The sequence below is a fragment of the Dipodomys ordii genome, unplaced genomic scaffold, assembly GCF_000151885.1.
Source record: "Dipodomys ordii isolate 6190 unplaced genomic scaffold, Dord_2.0 Scaffold18, whole genome shotgun sequence".
Classification (NCBI taxonomy): Eukaryota; Metazoa; Chordata; class Mammalia; order Rodentia; family Heteromyidae; genus Dipodomys; species Dipodomys ordii.
Genome location: NW_012267234.1, coordinates 8,899,024 through 8,916,919, shown reverse-complemented (window position 1 = coordinate 8,916,919; position 17,896 = coordinate 8,899,024). Strand labels below are relative to the sequence as shown.

At 45.3% G+C, this 17,896-nt stretch overlaps 1 protein-coding gene across 2 annotated transcripts in view; it reads left to right on the top strand.

Annotated features, from left to right (window-relative positions):
• The window catches only part of Terf2 (telomeric repeat binding factor 2), a 32,440-nt gene extending 14,791 nt beyond the window's left edge, over positions 1-17,649 (top strand). Inside the window, exons 4-10 of one of the 2 annotated variants that reach the window (XM_013012999.1) lie at positions 1,095-1,181; positions 3,431-3,577; positions 4,719-4,825; positions 6,450-6,839; positions 13,149-13,234; positions 15,936-15,976; positions 16,366-17,649. In XM_013012999.1, the coding sequence (XP_012868453.1) occupies positions 1,095-1,181; positions 3,431-3,577; positions 4,719-4,825; positions 6,450-6,839; positions 13,149-13,234; positions 15,936-15,976; positions 16,366-16,524 (1,017 nt within the window). In that variant the 3' untranslated portion in view covers positions 16,525-17,649. Of the gene's footprint in view, positions 1-1,094; positions 1,182-3,430; positions 3,578-4,718; positions 4,826-6,449; positions 6,840-13,148; positions 13,235-15,932; positions 15,977-16,365 lie in introns of both variants that reach the window. The other variant, XM_013012998.1, reaches the window with a different exon arrangement.
• The last annotated feature ends 247 nt before the right edge of the window (positions 17,650-17,896 follow it).

Below are 17,896 nucleotides of genomic sequence, written 5' to 3'. Positions count from 1 at the left end.
CTTCATCTGCCTGGAATTTCCTGCTTTGTAGTTGCTTCTTGTAGATGAACTTTGTTTGTTAGTCGCAGTAATTCCTTGTGCATTTTGAAGTTGCCAGCTGATGTTTACTGGTATAAGAGGCTTGTTTTTTCACTCCCCTACAGAATTGGTCTCAGGCTTTTCCTGAATAGAACTAGTGCAAAACTCTGTGGTCAGCAAATCACTTGTTTGGTTATTTTCCCCCACAGTATATCCTCCCTACTCCATTCCCCACCCTCTGCTTTAAACTTCTTAGATCAAAAAAAAAAAGGAACCAGTGTGCTTTATGGACCTGAACTTTTGGATGTCTAGAATGACTCCCATCTGTCATATCTCCAGTTAGGAAGGCTCTATTCATATTGGTTAAATGGTCTGCAATATAGTGAATCAGATGTTACTGTCAGCCATTAAAAAAATACCTTGTGGACCTGTTGCAACAATGAGAAGTACAAGTTGTCATGTCCAAAATGAGCTTTACAACGTCGGTGGGGGAGGGGAAGGGGGGGAAGGAGAAGGATTGGGATTGGGGGGGAGGAGGGAGGCTGGGAAGGGATGTGAAGGGTAAACAAAGGAGGAGGATGCAATGCTTGGTAAGAAATGTACGCATTATCCTGCCCATGTAATTGTAACCCCTCTGTACAGTATGTTCACAAATAAATTAAAAAAAATACCTTGTGGGCTGGCAGAGTGCTTGCCTCACATGCATGAGGTCCTGGGTTTGATTCCTCAACACCACATAAGCAGAAAAAAGCCGGAAGTGGCACTGTGGCTCCAGTGGTAGGGTGCTAGCCTTGAGCTGAAGAGCTGAGGGACAGCACCCAGGCCCAGAGTTCAGCCTCTTACAACCGACAAAAAATAAAATAAAAATACATTGTAGTAATAAATAGCTACTACCTTTCAACTGAGATACCTTACAGTAGTTCACAGTGCTTGAGCAATAATTATTGGGTTTTAAGAAATTTGATATAGTATGAAAAGGTTCTTGGTTATGTAACGTTTTAGTACTTTATTTTGATGTTTGATATTCTCATACTTGTCATTATAAAAATTAAAAAAAGGTTTTCCCCCTTTTGTAGGCAGTCATTATTTGTATCAAAAACAAAGAATTTGAAAAGGCGTCAAAAATTTTGAAAAAACATATGACCAAGGACCCCACAACTCAGGTAATTTTATATATTTTTGCTCCTGTGATTTAAGTCATCTCATTCCTCTCTCTGTCCTTATACTGAAGTTGGAATTCAAGGCCTCACAGTTGCTCAGTTGACACTATATCTACCTCTTGTACCATACCTCCAGCCCTGGTTTTTTTGTTGTTTTTTGTTTTGTTTTGCTGATTTTTTTTTTTCCGGTCCTGTGGTTTGAGCTCTGGGCCTGGGCTATCCCTGAACAACTTGCTCAAGGCTAGCATTCTACCATTGGAGCCACACAACACCACTTCCAACTTTTTCTGTGGTTTAATTGGAGATAAGAATCTCATGGGGGCTGGATGCTGGTGGCTTGTGTCTGTAATCCTAGATACTCAGGAGGCTGAGATCTGAGGATCACAGTTCAAAAAGACAGCCCGGGCAGGAAAGTCTTTGAGACTCTTATCTCCAATTAACCACCAGAAGACAGGCACTTTGGCTCAAGTAGTAGAGCACTAGCCTTGAGCTCAAGAGCTGAGGGACTGTGCCCAGGCCCAGAATTCAAGCCCCACCACTGACAAAAAAAAAAAAAGTTTCATGGACTTTCCTGCTAAGGCAGGCTTTGAACTGTGATCCTCAGATCTCAGCCTCCTGAGTAGGATTACAGACATGAGCCACCAGCATCTGGCCATCTCTCTGCTTTGGAATAATGATGAAAGGATTCTTTGTCAAAAAATTATCTAAATGTCCACCTTTAAATATGCAACATTTTAGCTGAGTGATTCAGCCTGTTAATCCGAGAATCCTAGCATTTGGAAGGCAGGAATATCACAAGACTGTCTCAAAAAAAATAAATCTGGCTAGGCACAGGTGGTTTATGCCTGTAATCCTGGCTACTCAAGAGACTGAGATCTGAGCATCACGGTTCAAAGCCTGCCTGGTCAGGAAAGACTGTGAGACTCTTATTTCCAATATGTCACCAAAAAGCTGGAAGTGGAGCTATGGTTTAAGTGGTAGAGTGCTAACTGTGAGCAAAAGAAGCAAGACCTTGGGCTTGCTTATCAGGCGCTATCACTCCTTCAGCCCCCCCCCCCCTTTTTTAAGGCAACATCTCTATAGCCTGGCTTCAAACTCTGTCTTCCTGCCTCAGTTTCCCAAGTGCTGAGACTAAAAGGCATGGTCTTAAATGCAGTTTTTGGATAAAGTAATACATGTAACACAATACAACATTCAAAGGGCAACAGAAGAGTTCAGTGATCTAGCATGGTTATGAAAGCCTATACTCCTAGCTACTTAGGAAGCAGAGATCCAAGGGCCTGAGGTTGTAGGCCAGCCCAGGAAGAGAGAGGCTGGGAGATGGTGTGTGCTTGTTATCCCAGCTACTGGGGAAGCACAATGGCTGGGCATGGTGTGCCGGGTGCCTCTGTAGCAACATAGGGATAACAGGCCAAGTGGGCCTGAGCATAAAGTGAGGCCCCTGCCTCTAAAATAAGGCAAAAAGGGGCTGGAGGTGTGGCTCAATTGTTAGTGTCTGCCCACCATAAATGAGACTCCAAGTTCAGTCCTCAGTAGTGCCGAAAAGAAAAAAGAAAAAAAAATTATTGGCTTTAACATTGCCTCCCTGTTCCTCTCAGAAGCAATCACCGTTACTCCTTTCATCCTTTCAGAAATATATGTGTATAATGCACAAACAAGTGTGTGTGTTTGTAGACTATACCCATTTTGCCTGTTTTTCCCTCCACATATGCGACAACATACTCTGCACATAATTTGAGCACTTAAATTTGCTTTTACTTAATATTATATCTTAAAATTCTATTAGCACATAGCACTTTATCTCTCTTAGTTAGTGGGGGAGGGGTCAGTCCTGGGGCTTGAACTCAGAACCTAGGCACAGTCCCAGAGTTTTTTTTTTTGCCCAAGGCTAATGCTCTACCACTTGATCCACAGCTCCACTTCTGGATTTTTTTTTTTTTTGCTGGTTATTTGGAGATAAGAGACTCTTTTACTTTCCTGCCCAGGCTGGCTTCAAACCATGATTCTCAGATCTCAGCCCCTGAGTAGCTACGGTGTGAGCCACTAGCCCCTTGCATGCTTTGCCTCTTTCTTACAGCTTCATGATTACTCATTGTGGCTAAACCATAATCTGTTGATCAGTCCTCTGTGTTACACATGCTGTTGATTTTTACTGAAGGCGCTGTAAAAGTTCTGATAGTGTGCTGTCTCACTCACTGAATTTTTACTGCTGTTTTCCTTTCTCACATTTCAAATGTTGGTCCTGTATATAGAAACTGAGGAACGATCTCCTGAATATTATCCGAGAAAAGAACTTGGCCCACCCTGTTATCCAGAACTTTTCCTATGAGACCTTCCAACAAAAGATGTTGCGCTTCCTGGAGAGCCACCTGGACGACACTGAGCCCTACCTTCTCACGGTATGCCGTCATCTTTCCTGTAGTCATCACGTGCCTTTGAGGAAGGCTGGGAATTAGGAAATGACAAGTGAAAAGACAAAGGTTGAATTGTGTCTTCCTTAAATGCCTCAGAAATACCAAGGAATAGCCAGGCACCAGGAGCTCACACCTGTAATCCTATCTACTTAGGAGGCTGAAAGCTGAAGATCAAGGTTCAAAGCCAGCCCGGGCAGGCAGGAAAGTCTGTGAGACTCTTTATCTCCAATTAACCAACAGAAAACCAGAAATGGAGCTGTGGCTCAAAGTGGCAGACTGCTAGCCTTGAGCAAAAGAGCTCAGAGACAGTGCTCAGGCCCAGAGTTCAAGCCCCACGACCAGCAAAAAGAAAAAAGAAATTTGACTTTGATACATGATGCTAAAAGTATACTTGGGAGCCAAAAACTGGATTGTGATTGAGATTGGAAGGACAGAAGATACATAGAGTAAATTTTTGTAATTATTTGATATCTGAAACATTTAAACGGGCTAGTGATGTCTAGGGGGTTAACGGCACTTAAAGTGAGTTGGCCTTTCAATGAAGACACCTTGACCCACTTGGGGAAGTATTGCTGTTTTGGTTTTTTGTGGGTTTGTGTGTGTGTGTGTGTGTGTGTGTATTTGTGTGTTTGTTGCCAGTCCTGGGGCTTGAACTCAGCCAGGGCACTGTCTCTGAGCTTCTTTTGCTCAAAGCAGGCAGTCTACCACTTGAGCCATAGCTCCACTTCTGGCTTTTTTCTGGTTATGTGGTACTGAGGAATTGAACCCAGGACTTCATACATTTTAGGCAAGCACTCTACCACTAAGCCACATTCCAAGACCTGTGTTTTGTTTGTTTGTTTTTTGTGCCAGCCCTGGCTGGGACTTGAACTCAGGGCCTGGGCACTATCCCTGAGCTGTTTTGGCTCAAGGCTATGGCTCTACCACTTGAACCCCACAGTGCCACTTCTGGCCTTTTGTTTGTTTGTTTGTAGGGCTTGACCTCAGGGCCTTGCTAATTCTTTACCCTACCACTTGAGCCACAGCACCACTTCCGGTTTTTGAGTGGTTAGAGTATGTTTATAGTGAAAGAAGCAGAAAATAAGTGAAATTCTGTTTCCTCTTCCTGATATCTTTCCTGTTTCAGATGGCCAAAAAGGCTTTAAGATCTGAGTCCGCTGCCTCAAGTACAGTGAAAGTAGATAAACAGCCAGCACCAGAGCCTGTGGAAAAGCCCCCCAGAGAGGCTCCAAGGTAAGGGAGATGCCTTTGGTGACTTTGGGGAGCACGCTGAACAGAATTATTTCCTCAAGGTGACAGAACGGGCTTAGTGGGCTACGACACTGGGCAATAGACAGTGGCAAAGATGACCTGTCAGGGATTCCCCACAGAAGATCCTGGCCCGCTCTTCCTCAGAGGTGATGTTTCCCCTTTCTCTCTGCTTCACTCACACCTGCAGTAGTAGTATTCAGATGTTTGAGTAGGAATCCCAAGTGTGGTAGCTAAAGCCAGTGGTCTCAAGTTGAGATGCACTTGAGGACCTATGTGTTAGTCTTTTTTGCATTACTCTTAACAATTTCATAAAGAAAAGGGGTTTGTTCTTAGCTTGTGGTTGTTAGGTTTGAGGGCCTGTGATTGTGATGGCCCTTCCCTAGCAGGGGCACCTGTCATCACATGCTAGGTGATAGGGAGAATGTGGATGTGTCTCTGCCTGTGACTCCTAGTCTCTCTCTCTCTGTCCTTTTTTTTTTGGGGGGGGGTCCAGTCCATTCGTGGGGCCTGAACTCTGGGCCTGGGCGTGTCCCTCAGCTCTTCAGCTTAAGGCTCACACTCTACCACTTGAGCCACAGCGCCACTTCTGGCTTTTTTCTTTTTGCTTATGTGGTGCTGAGGAATCGAACCCAGGGCCTCAGGCATGCAAGGCAAGCGCTCTACCACTGAGCCACCTTCCCAGCCCCTGTCCTTTTTTTTTTAAATAAGTTTTTTACTGTGAAAATACCGTACAGAGGGATTACAGTTACATGAGCAAGGTAATGAGTACATTTCTTATCAAGCATTGTTGCCTCCTCCTTTGTTTCCCCTTACCATCCCTGCCCTCCCATCTCCCTTCTCTCCCTCGACCCCCCTTTCTGGCTTTTTCAGAGTAGTTTATTAGAGATAAAAGTCTCACAGACTTCTCTGCCCTGGCTAGCTTTGAGCTGCGATCCTCAGATCTCAGCCTCCTGAGTAGCTAGGATTACAGGTGTGAGCTATTGTGCCCAACTTGGTGTGTGGAGTGGGTTAGGGGGCTGTTGGGTTCTGAACTCAGTCTTTGTGCTTGCTAGGCAGATGCTCTATCTGACCACAACTCTAGCCTTTTATGCTTTAGTTATTTTTCAGATGAAGAAATTTGTTGTTTGCTGCCTAAAATCATTACAAGTCAGTCTTAGGTGGGAGTCAGCATTCAATATATGGATAAGATTTTTTGTCGTTGTTTTTATTTTAACGGTAAGGGAGTTTTTTCATACCAACATTAACTCTAGGTGACATCATAGGCCAGATGACAAAACAAACCAACCTGAGAGAGCCAGACCTTAATCCTCCTACCTACATGTCCTATTTCGTTGTGGTTACCGGTATATTCCACCACACCTGGCTTGTTGGTTGAGATGAAATTTCCCTGACTTTTTGCCCTGGCTAGCCTCAAACCACTTCTTTCCTGTTTCTGCCTCCCAAGTAGCTGGGATTATAGACATGAGCACTCTACTGGCTCGTGTCTTGGTGTTTTAATGCCGAGTTGTCTGTCTAATTTGAAACCTTCCATTGAGAAGTAGTAGTGCCTATTTGGATGAGCTTTGGCAGTGGTGAACTGACCCTTGTGTGTTTGCTTTATATGTAGGCAGCTGCAGAGTACTCCAACCACCATTGGGATTCGGACTCTGAAAGCAGCTTTCAAGGCTCTGTCCAGTGCACAGGATTCAGAGGCAGCTTTCTCAAAACTGGACCAGAAGGATCTGGTACTTCCTAATCAAGCATCCCCATCATCAGTAGCTCTCAAAAACAAGAGACCCAGAAAAGATGAAAATGAAAGCTCAGCTCCTGACAGGGAGGGCAGCTCGGAACTGCAGCCCAAAAACAAGCGCATGACAATAAGCAGATTGATTTTGGAAGAGGACAGCCAGTGTACTGGGCCCAGCACAGGCCTCAACTCCTCCCAGGAGTCCATTCCAGCGTCACCATCCAAGCCCACGGCTCTCAGTCACACGCGATCTGGGGAGAAGAATCCCAAGTACGAAGACCTTTGTAGTTGTTTGGGGGCTGGTTGGCAATCCTGGTTGGGCCTGGGATTACTTCCATGAATGAAGTAACTTTGAACTAAGTTACTCACCACCAAGGCTTACTCAACGCGCTAGAATGTGACTTGGGAGCAGGGAGTGACAATGTAGCCTCCCTGCTAGTTGCAAAGCCCTGCACATAGGCTGCCCAACATTGCCCTAGGGCGTAAGTGAGGATGGAAAGGTTCCCAGCCTCCCCATCGCCGCTTTCATTTTTAGCAAGTTTCTGTTCCAAGAAAGCTGTTTGAATCGGGCTACGTTCCACCTTGATCTGTTCTAAAAGACTGAATACTTGCAGTTTCGCACTTTCTGTGAGCGTTTGAAACTCTGAGAAATTGAGTAAATACCTGCTAACCTTACACATTCTGCTAGGTACTGTGGGCCAGTGGTTAGAGTACTTTCATTTTACTCTCATCTTGACTCTCAGCCTAGCTTTTAAGTCTTGCTGCCCATTGTGCCCTCTGTGGGTCCACCCTCCAGGCAAAGTGGTGTACTTGCTCTCTGGGACACGCTGCCTGTTTTCTCCTGCTGTGCTTCTGCTGCTTCTCATTCCCCACAATGGACTGTCATCCTTCCGTCATTGCTTGTCACAGTCCTGTTCATCTTCCAAGGGAAGAGAAGCTGTTAAGTGCTTCCTGAAACCAAGCACCTTTGTGTGTTACCTGAGTCTCAGTCCTCACACAGTGAGGTGGTATGCTAGCCCCACTGTGCAGGCCAGGAAGGTATAGAAAAGTTACTAGCTTTCCCGAAGGCAGCTGAAAGTGGCAGCGATGGGCTTTAGGCTGTATAAGCCAGGTTGGTCTTTTTCTTTTTTTCTGTTTGCTAGTAGTAGGGCTTGAACTCAGGGCCTTGTGCTTTCATTTGGCTTTTTCTGCTCACGGCTGGTAATCTACCACTTGAGCCACATCTCCACTTCCAGCTTTTTGATGGTTCACTGGACATGAGAGTCTCATGGACTTTTGTGCCTAAGCTGGCTTCAAACCAGGATCCTCGGATCTCATCTTCCTACGTAGCTAGGATTATAGGTGTGGGCCATCAACACCCTGGCTCAGATCCGTCTTGGTACAGAAGCTCGGGGCCTGGGTGCCATGACCTCCATCTTGCCTCTTAAAACCACCTCCTCCATGAACTCTTCACTGTCACCCTGCTGTAAGTGATCCGCCTTGCTGATCTGCAACTTTGTCATCTTCACCACTGCTCCCTGTTGTAGTGGTTAAGGGATTCCTGCTGTGGCCTGTGCTGGGTCCCCTAAGGTTTGAGGCACAGGTTGTGCAGTGTGTGCATCACCACTTGCACTTGGTAATTAGTTACTGGATTTTTAGTCGGCATAGCTGATACAGCGCTGCATTGTCCTCATTTGACACATGAATGGTTTATCGTCATGGAAGTACTGTGCATGGAGCTTTGCCCCCACAAGCAGGCAAGGCTGGGGAACATGCAGGGTTTAGTGGTTTGTTAATGGGAGTATTTGTGGGGTTGGTGGATGTACCCACTTGTCACAAATGGCATGACAAAAGCATGACGTGTACTAGAGGCTCCTTAAAGTAGGGGTTGGCAAACTGGCCTTTGAGCCAAATTCACTGAGGCCTTTGCAAACAACGTTGGTTTTTTTGTTGTTGTTGTTTTGTTTTGTTTGTTTTTGCCCAGTCCTGGGGCTTGAGCTCAGGGCCCTGAGCTACTTTTTTGCTCAAGTCTAGCACTCTACCACTTGAGCCACAGTGCCACTTCTGGTTTTTTTTCTGTTTATGCGGTGCTGAGGCTTCATGCATGCTAGGCAGGCACTCTACCACTAAGCCACATCCCCAGCCCCAAAGTTATTTTTTGTTTTGTTTTTTGTGTGGAGTGTGTGTGTGGAAAGTTAGTGTGTGTGTGGAAAGTTAGTGTGTGTGTGGAAAGTTAGTGTGTGTGTGTGTGTGTGTGTGTCCTGGTCCTGGGATTTGAACTCAGGATCCAGGCTTTGTCCCTGGGCTTTTTTTTACTTTTAGTAGTGGGGCTTGAACTTGGCTTGGGCTCTGTCCTTGAGCTTTCTGCTCAAGGCTAGTGCACTACCACTTTGTGCTACAGCTCTACTTCTGGTTTTCTGTTGGTGAATTGTAGATAAGAGTCTCAGACATTCCTTTCCTGCCTAGGCAGGCTTTGAACTGCCATCCTCAGATCTCAGCTTCCTGAGTAGCTAGGATGACAGGCGTGAGCCCCTGGTGCCTGGTTGTAAATAGAACACAGCTGCATCCATTAATTACAGATTTCTCATGGGTGCTTTCAGTGCCTGTGATCATGAGTCGACTAGCCATGACAAGACAGTCAGGCTTGCAAAACTGAAAATACTGTCAAGTTCTTATAGGAAAGTCGTCTTGTGTTCTCTGCTGTAAGCCCTGGGACAGCTTGAGGAGAGCTGTAGGAGCTCAGTGCAGAGGAGCATATGAGCTAGCTTTGGAAGATGAGTAGGAAATTACAGACAGATTAGGCGCAAAGGGTTCTGGGTAATGGGAACTATGTGGTCATCCTGGAGTGCTGCAAAATATCCCATGTACTATGGTGGGCAAATCCAGGGTGGGAGAGAAGGAAGCAACATTCTGGATGGGTAGATGGGCCAGATGTTGAGTTCATTGAAGTCAGTCAAGCAGGATGCCTCCACCTACTTGAGTTGTAATCACAAGTATGCATTTCCAGGCTCCTGACCACTGAATTTGAAGAGGCAGGAGAATGCTCTGTAACCTGCTTTAAAAAAAGGTGGGGAGGGAGTAGATGGGAAGGTGGCTCAGTGGTAGAACGCTTGCCTTGCATGCATGAGGCCCTGGGTTCGATTCCTCAGCACCACATAAGCAAAAAAGCCAGAAGTGCCGCTGTGGCTCAAGTGGTAGAGTGCTAGCCTTGAGCTGAAGAGCTGAGGAACAGTGTCCAGGCCCAGAGTTCAGGCCCCATGACTGACAAAAAAAAAAAAAAAAGCCCCATATAATTCCAAAGGCCCATGGGCTACCACGGAGGAAAGGCAGGGAGCTAGAGACAGGTGCAGGTTTTCAGAGGGCCTGTTCCACAGGAAATTTGTGTGAGGTGTCCTTCTGAAGGGGAAGGAAGGGTCTCCCAGGAGATCGCCTGGAGGAACTGTCCTAGACTTTTCCTGCACAGCAATTGACACACAGCAACTTCTTACTTGGTACTTGCTAACCAAGTAAAATGATATTCTTGGGTCTTGCATTTTACCTTATTGCATTTTTTATTTTTTTTTATTTTTTTTATTTTTTTTTTTGGTCGGTCGTGGGGCTTGAACTCTGGGCCTGGGCGCTGTCCCTCAGCTCTTCAGCTCAAGGCGAGGGCTCTACCACTTGAGCTACAGCGCCACTTCCGGTTTTCTGGTGGTTTATTGGAGATAGGAGTCTCACGGTCTCTCTTGCCCGGGCTGGCTTTGAACCGCGATCCTCAGATCTCAGCCTCCTGAGTAGCTAGGATTACAGGCGTGAGCCACCAGCGCCCGGCTCTTATTGCATTTTTTAAAGCACAACATTCAAACCATCTGTAAAGCTAGCAGAGGACTAACACATGAGTTCTCTGTCCCATATTCTGGTTTAACTTTTTTCCTTAACACTTTAAAATGTAAGAAACATTCTCAATTAAAGCCTCAGATATCAGCCACAGACTAATTTACTGGCCTCTGCTAGGCTGGTGCTCACTAAGTTGTAATTCCGCCAGGAAGCACAAGGACTCTGGAAGGGCCATCTTCCAGGAAGGAGGACTCTGAGCTCCGCTCCTTCCCCCGCAGGGGCAGTGAGCAGCAGCAAGAAAAGCAGAGTTCAAATGTTTTTATGCCAGCACTGGGTAAGGAGATAGAATTCTTAAACTGTGACCCCTCTACCTTCTGCTTGCCAACAGTAATTAGCAGCGTGACTCCTTAGAAGGCAGACTGCATGCAAGTGTTCTTCACTTTGTCTCAAGCAAGTCATCCCCAACCTTCTGGAGGCTCATCGATGGCTCATACTTGAATCCTGGCTACTCAGGAGGTGTCAGGGAAGCCTGTGAGACTCGTCTCCAGTTAGGCACTAAAAATGCCAAAAGGGGAGATTGGCTCAAGTAGTAGAGAACTAGTCTTGAGCACAAAAGTTCAAAGACAGTACCCAAGCCATGAATTCAAGAGCTCAGACACTGGTATAGATAATTCCTTAGAAAATTTAGGGAACTCAAGGAATTTTTTTCAAGACAGTGAATTTTTATTACTCACATGCTAAATATTACCCTGACAGCAAGAAATACCATTTGTCATTTTGTCAACTCATGGCCTTGTGCCTGTTAGGTACTCTACTGCTGAGCCACACCTGTTTTTGTCAACTTTTACAGATCATTCTGACATTATTTTGGGGGGGGGAGAGGTCCGGTCATGGGGCCTGAACTCTGGGCTTGGGCGCTGTCCCTCAGCTCTTCAGCTCAAGGCTAGCGCTCTACCACTTGAGCCACAGCGCCACTTCTGGCTTTTTTTCCCCTGCTTATGTGGTGCTGAGGAATTGAACCCAGGGCCTCAAGCATGCAAGGCAAGCGCTCTACCATTTGAACCACCTTCCCAGCCCCCTCTGACATGTTTTAATTCTTCAAGACTTACTGCACATATATGTTTGTTGTAGTTCTGTGACCTATCCCCAGGGCAGTTCATTATTAATCAGGTAATTAGTTAAGATTGACTAAAAAGGCAGAATGTAAATGTACTTTGTACTTCCATTTAGTTTTGGATTTGGAGTATTTGTCAACTGGGGGAGGGATTTTTTTGGAGGAAGAATCTGCATTTTAAGGGAAGGATTTTTGTTTTGATATTCTGTTGGGTATAATTCTTTTGTGCAGCTGTGTGTGAAGGGGGGAGGTTTCAGCTCAGGGCCTCTCAGCCTTGTTGGGCTTCTTTGCTTGTTGGGCTGATGCTCTACCACTTGAGCCACACCTGTTTCTAGCTTTTTGCTGGCTGATTGGACATAAGAGTCTCAACATTTTAATTCTGAGATCTTAGCCTCCTGAGAAGCTGGGATTACAGGCGTCAGCCACCAGTGCCCAACCCTTTTTATTGTATAGCTTTAATCCCAGTGTAGTTTAGGAAGCATATCTCCAGCTCATGTTGGAGTATGTGTTAGGTCTTTATAGTAGACAAGTGGTGCATTTCCTGCCTTTAAGGAATTCATGTTTAGTGGCACTCTGTGTAGTGACTGCTTACAGAGCAAAATCAGTGTGTGGTGGGACAGAGGACTTGAGTCAGGAATGCAAGGAGATGTCTTTGAGAATGTGTCTTTGAACGACAGCAGAGAAGGACTTCCAGGTGGAAAGAGAAGGATATGGCCAAGGCAGGAAACTGCAGCGCTTGTATTGAAGGAGCCAGGCAGCCCAGCTCTGCTGTTGAAGCGGGCTGGGGCTTGGGTTTGGTAGGCCCCTTTAGGAAATGGGGCCAGCAGACCATACCAGCATTTAGGTTCCATTGGCTAGGCAGAAAGAAGCCATCGTGCAATGGAGGAGAGATGTTATTTTAAGTTGGCTCTCAGGGGAGGAAGTTTGAACTATAGGAACAATGAGGGAAATGAAGGACAGGGGAACGTTGGCCCATTCTAGGATACATTGCACAGATCGTTAATAGAGTCGAAACTGCCCAATATGTCACGAATGCCTACAATCCCAGCATTTAGGAAGCAGAAACAGGATTGTGAGTTTGGGGCTATCTTGGGCTTCTTAGTGAGACCCTGTCTCAAAAATAAAACAAAGCCAGGCACCCGTGGCTCATGGCTGTAATCCTAGCTACAGCTACCAAGGAGGCTGAGATCTGAGGATTGAGGTTTAAAGCCTGCTCAGGCAGGAAACTGAAACTTTTATCTCCAATAAATTATTCAAAAAAGCTAGAAGTGGCACTGTGGCTCAAGTGGAAGAGTGCTAGCCTTGAGCAAAAGATGCTCAGGGACAGTGCCCATGCCCAGAGTTCAAACTTCAGGACTGCCCCCCCCCCCAAAAAAAAAAATCAAGGCTAGGATGTGGCTCAGCAGTAGAGTGCCTACGTAGCAAGCTTGAGGTCCTAACCAAGATGAAGGAAATGAGCAGATTGAAGGGGGAGGCGTGGACTTGGTGCTGGGTTTGAGGCTTGGTCCTGTCGCCTGCAAGTGTTTGTATGGCGCTCCCTAGCCAGCCCAGGAAGGATGGCTGATTTGGGATTTGTATGTGTTGAACCTTGAGTGAGTGAGCTAAGGTTGAAAAAATTGCTGTGACTGTATTGAGAGTTTCCCACCTTGTCCTTCTTGATCTCACCTCAGAGCATCCGGAGGCAAGTGGAACAGCTCTAATGGTGTTGAAGAAAAGGAGACCTGGGCAGGAGAGGACGAACTGTTTGCAGTGGAAGGTAAACTGCAGATTCTCCTTGGCCTCCCCACACTTATGAAATATACATGCATGGCCTCTCCCGTCCCTATTCCTGCCAACTAACTACAAAAGAGTTACAGCCGTCAACCTCGTTTCGATTCCTGTGGAGTCAGCTTCCCGTCCTGTCCTCTGTGTGCCTGCTGCGTGTGTGCGCATGTGCATGTGTGTACTAGGGTTTGAACTCCGGGTTATCCTTTAGCTTTTTCCTCTCAATGCTGGCACAGCTCCACTTCTGGTACTTTGGTGGTTAATTGGATGTAAGAGTGTCATAGACTTTACTGACGAGGCTGGCTTCAAACCAAAATCCTCAGATCTCAGCCTCCTAAGTTGCTAGGATTACAGGAATGAACCATCGGTGCTTTACCTTTTAAGCAACAAATATGAAAGTGCCACTCCATGTTTAAATTCTTCAAGGTTCGTTTATCTTGTTTTGTTTTATCGGTCCTGGGGCTAGACGCTGTCCCTGAGCTCTTCAGCTCAAGGCTAGTGCTCTACCACTTGAGCCATAGTACCATTTCCAGCTTTTTCTGCTTATGTGGTGCTAAGGAATCAAACCCAGAGCCTCATGCATGCAAGGTAAGCGCTTTACCACTGAGCCACCTTCCCAAACCCGAGGTTCGTTTATCTTAATAAGTCCTAGGAAGTTAGATGCCGGTGGCTAACTAGTCAGGTGGATGAACTCTTAACAATTGCAGTTCAGAGCAAGAAAGTCCATGAGACTTACCTCCATTTAGCCACCTTATAAGGCTGGAAGTAGAGCTGTAGTTCAAGTTGTAGAGTATTAGCCTTGAGCATAAAAAGTCAGGGATAGCATCCACACTCTGAGTTCAAACCCCATGTCTTGGGCATGCTAGGCAAGCATAATCATTGTTATGCCCCCAGCCCAAGTGAAAAAGTGTCAGCAATCTCTAAATATACTTATATACTTATACTACTTATCCCTAGTTAATACTAAACTCGTAGCTTTTGCATCAGAATCTCTCCCAGCACCTATTTTACCTTCTAATAATAATATCAACTTCCTGTGGGATTCTATAGCAACAATAATCCTTTACCAATCCCACAGTTTTGCCCTTAAAAACATTCCTTCATTGCAAAGAGCAAGATCACATGGAAAATGGGAGAAGTAACAGAATAACAATAAAAAGACAACAGATAGTAAAAAAAAATTTTTTTAGGTCTGGGAAGGTGGCTCAGTGGTAGAGCTCTTGCCTTGCATGCATGAGGCCCTGGGTTCAATTCCTCAGCACCACATAAGCAAAAAAGAAAAAAGTTGGAAGTGGCGCTGTGGCTCAAGTGGTAGAGCAATAGCCTTGAGCTGAAGAGCTGAAGGACAGTGCCCAGGCCCAGAGTTCAGACCCCAGGACCGGACCCCAAACATTTTTTTAAAAAATTTTTAAAGATTAAAAGGTTGTAGAAAATACCCATTTCTTAACACAGCGTCAGTAATCTGCTTCCGCTGTTAGGAAATATTTCATAAAAGCAGTCTAAGCATTCATCTTTTAGAGCCATCTTCCTTTGTTATTTGGGAAACATTACCAGGGCGGTGATTGCTGGGGCAGACGTCCCGCAGGCTGCGCTTTTACACATCTTTACCTCCTCAGTTTTTTAACTGGCTATAGTTGCTTGAAATGTCATGTTTTATACTTGTACATCCTGTAGCTATACACATACATGTTTATATGATGTACACACAGAGTTGTCTTTTTTTGGGGGGAGGGGGGGCTAGTTGTATGTAGTACTTGAACCCAGGGCCTGGGAGTTGTTTTTGAGCTTTTTTGCTCAAGGCTATAACACTCTACCACTTTGAGATATGCCACTTCAGGTTTTCTGGTGGTTAATTGGAGATGAGTCTCTCAGACTTTCCTCCCAGACTGGCTTTGACTGTGATCTTCAAATCTCAGCCTCCTGAGTAGCTAGGATTATTACAGGCGTGAGGCATTAATGACCAACTCTTTCTTCTAATGCTGGGATTGAACCCAGCCCCACACATTAGGCAAGTTCCCTACCACTGAGCTACACCCCAGCCCTATATCAAGGTTTTATTTTATTTTTTTTTTTAATTTTATTTATTTTTTTGGGTCCGGTTGTGGGGCCTGAACTCTGGGCCTGGGCGCTGTCCCTCAGCTCTTCAGCTCAAGGCTAGCGCTCTACCACTTGAGCCACAGCGCCACTTCCAGCTTTTTTCTTTTTTCTTATGTTGTGCTGAGGAATCGAACCCAGGGCCTCAGGCATGTAAGGCAAGAGCTCTACCACTGAGCCACCTTCCCAGCCCCTATATCAAGGTTTTAAATACGATGAATCCCTTGGTAATATCATAGAATAACAGCTTCACTAAAAGGGTTGAAATCCATCTTTAACCAACATTTACTGAAAGCCTGTTTGTAAGGCACTTGCTTTGTACAAATTCTATGGGCTGAATGACTGAATGAATTATTCTTTATTAATATCCTTTTTCTCCTCAATGTCTGCAGAATTCGTTTTGGTTTTGCAATGCTGAGGATTAACCTAAGGCCTTATTCACGCTAGGCATGTCCCCTATCCTGAGCTGTGTCCCCAACCCTCTGTGTTTGTGAACTCTGAATCAGGTCTTCCCTTTGAGAACCATCTCTGTTTTCTTGTGGTTTTTGGTGGAGGAAGGTGAGCTCTAAAATGAATTTACTCTTAATGTTTTCCAGCAGCACCTGATGAAGACAGTACAACCAATATAACAAGGAAGCAGGTAACCTAGACCTCTTTTGTGCTGCAAGTTGTGTAGGAAGAACAGAGGTAAAGGAAGTCCCTCTTCTCATAGGCAAAGACTGTCCATCATCTAATAAAAATCCCTTTTGAGAGAATTCAAATTAAGCTCAAGTAATAGTTCTGTAGAAGAAAAGTCTAGGCGGGGACAGCACCTGACACTTTCTGGAGCATGAACGACACTTGCGCATTTGGAGATTGGAACACAGAAGTGGCTGTTAGTTGAGAAGGACAAGGCAGGACATTGAACTCGGAAACCTACAGCCTGCTTTTTGGGTTCTGATTCTTCTAAGGTTTTTGAGTTGTCCTCATCACTGTATTGGAGAAGATGTGACTAGTGATGGGTTTTGATGTCTTGGTTTTCTTTTGCAGAAGTGGACCGTAGAAGAAAGCGAGTGGATCAAGGCTGGAGTAGAGAAGTACGGAGAAGGAAACTGGGCTGCCATTTCTAAAAATTACCCCTTCGTTAACCGAACAGCTGTAATGATTAAGGATCGCTGGCGGACCATGAAAAAACTTGGCATGAACTGAAACAGGCATATGATTTCCACAGGATTTGCAGGAGCGTGGTTCTAACAATAGTCCCTGGTAGTCTGCTGTATGTTTCAGAAGCTGAGCTGGAATGAGAATCTGGGGACAACCCCCTTCCAATATGATTAGGCCTCCGTCCAACTCATCACTGTTGGAGATCATGGAGCTAAGAGGCAGAGGCAAACATACCCCATGTCCTTGGCAGAGAACAGGCACACCGCTTGTACTGTGCCAGAGTATCACTAGTGTTTCCCTTTAGTGGTTTGCTTACATTTGAAATCCCCACTAATCTGCAGAGCCTTCTCCTAGGAAAGATGAAGTCCAAGAGGAGCCACATAGGATGCCATGATCTGTGAAAACCAGCAATGTGAGCATTATCTGAAATGAACTTGTTCCATATGGAGTTTTGGCCTTGTAATGCAGACGCGAAGGAACTCTGTCTGTGATGAGCCCAGGTTAATGACAAACCAGTCCTCATGGAATCAGATTCCTTTTAAAAACTGTTTCGCCACTCGTGACGTGAACCCTAGGCCTGATTGCCTTGGCATTTGCTCTAAATATGTGCTGAGCGACATCGGCGGGTTTGTCCTCCACTTGTTTTGGTTGAACCAGTGTGGTTTTTTTTGGTAAAATAGTGATTGTAGATAAGCTTAGTTCCCCTACCTGCCCCCTCCTTTCTGTTTCTTTCCTAATGCTGGACTTTAAAAGCTTAAAAAAAAAGTCCTGGCTGAATATAAATGCCTAATTCCATTCTTTGTGAAATGGTTGCTTCTGCCCCCTCCCTAATTGTGCTGTTAGTGTCTCGTACTGGGATTCAACATTCCCTTCTCCTTTTGTACTGTGTCGTGCTTGCTGTCAGACATCCCAAAAGACTGTCTTTTTAGCAAAAAATTTCAGTAAAGTGTTTTCTGTAATCTTTTTTAAAAATGGGAGCTAATTATTGTCAATACTTGTAGCATTCTTCATTAAAGTCTTGCTTCTCTCCAATAGAAGTAGCTGATTAATTGCAGCACAGCTTGTGTTCCTGAATGGAACAGGAAATTGTTGAACAAACTTGACTCAACTCTTTTAAGAAACTGCTCTAAGCCAGGTGCTGGTGGCTCACACCTGTAACCCTTGCTACTTTGGAAGCAGAGATGGGAGAATCAAGCTTCAAAGCCAGCCTAGGAAGACTAAGAGACTCTTTATCTCATTTAACTGGCAGGAAAACAGAAGTGGAGGTGTTGCTCAACTGGTTGAATGCCATCCTTGAGCGAAGAAGCCAAGTGAGAATGGGAGGCCTTGCATTCGGGCCCCAGTGCAGGCACACACACATACTACTGTGTGCTGATCTTTGCAAGCCAAATCGAATAGTTGTTATAGACATTTTGGC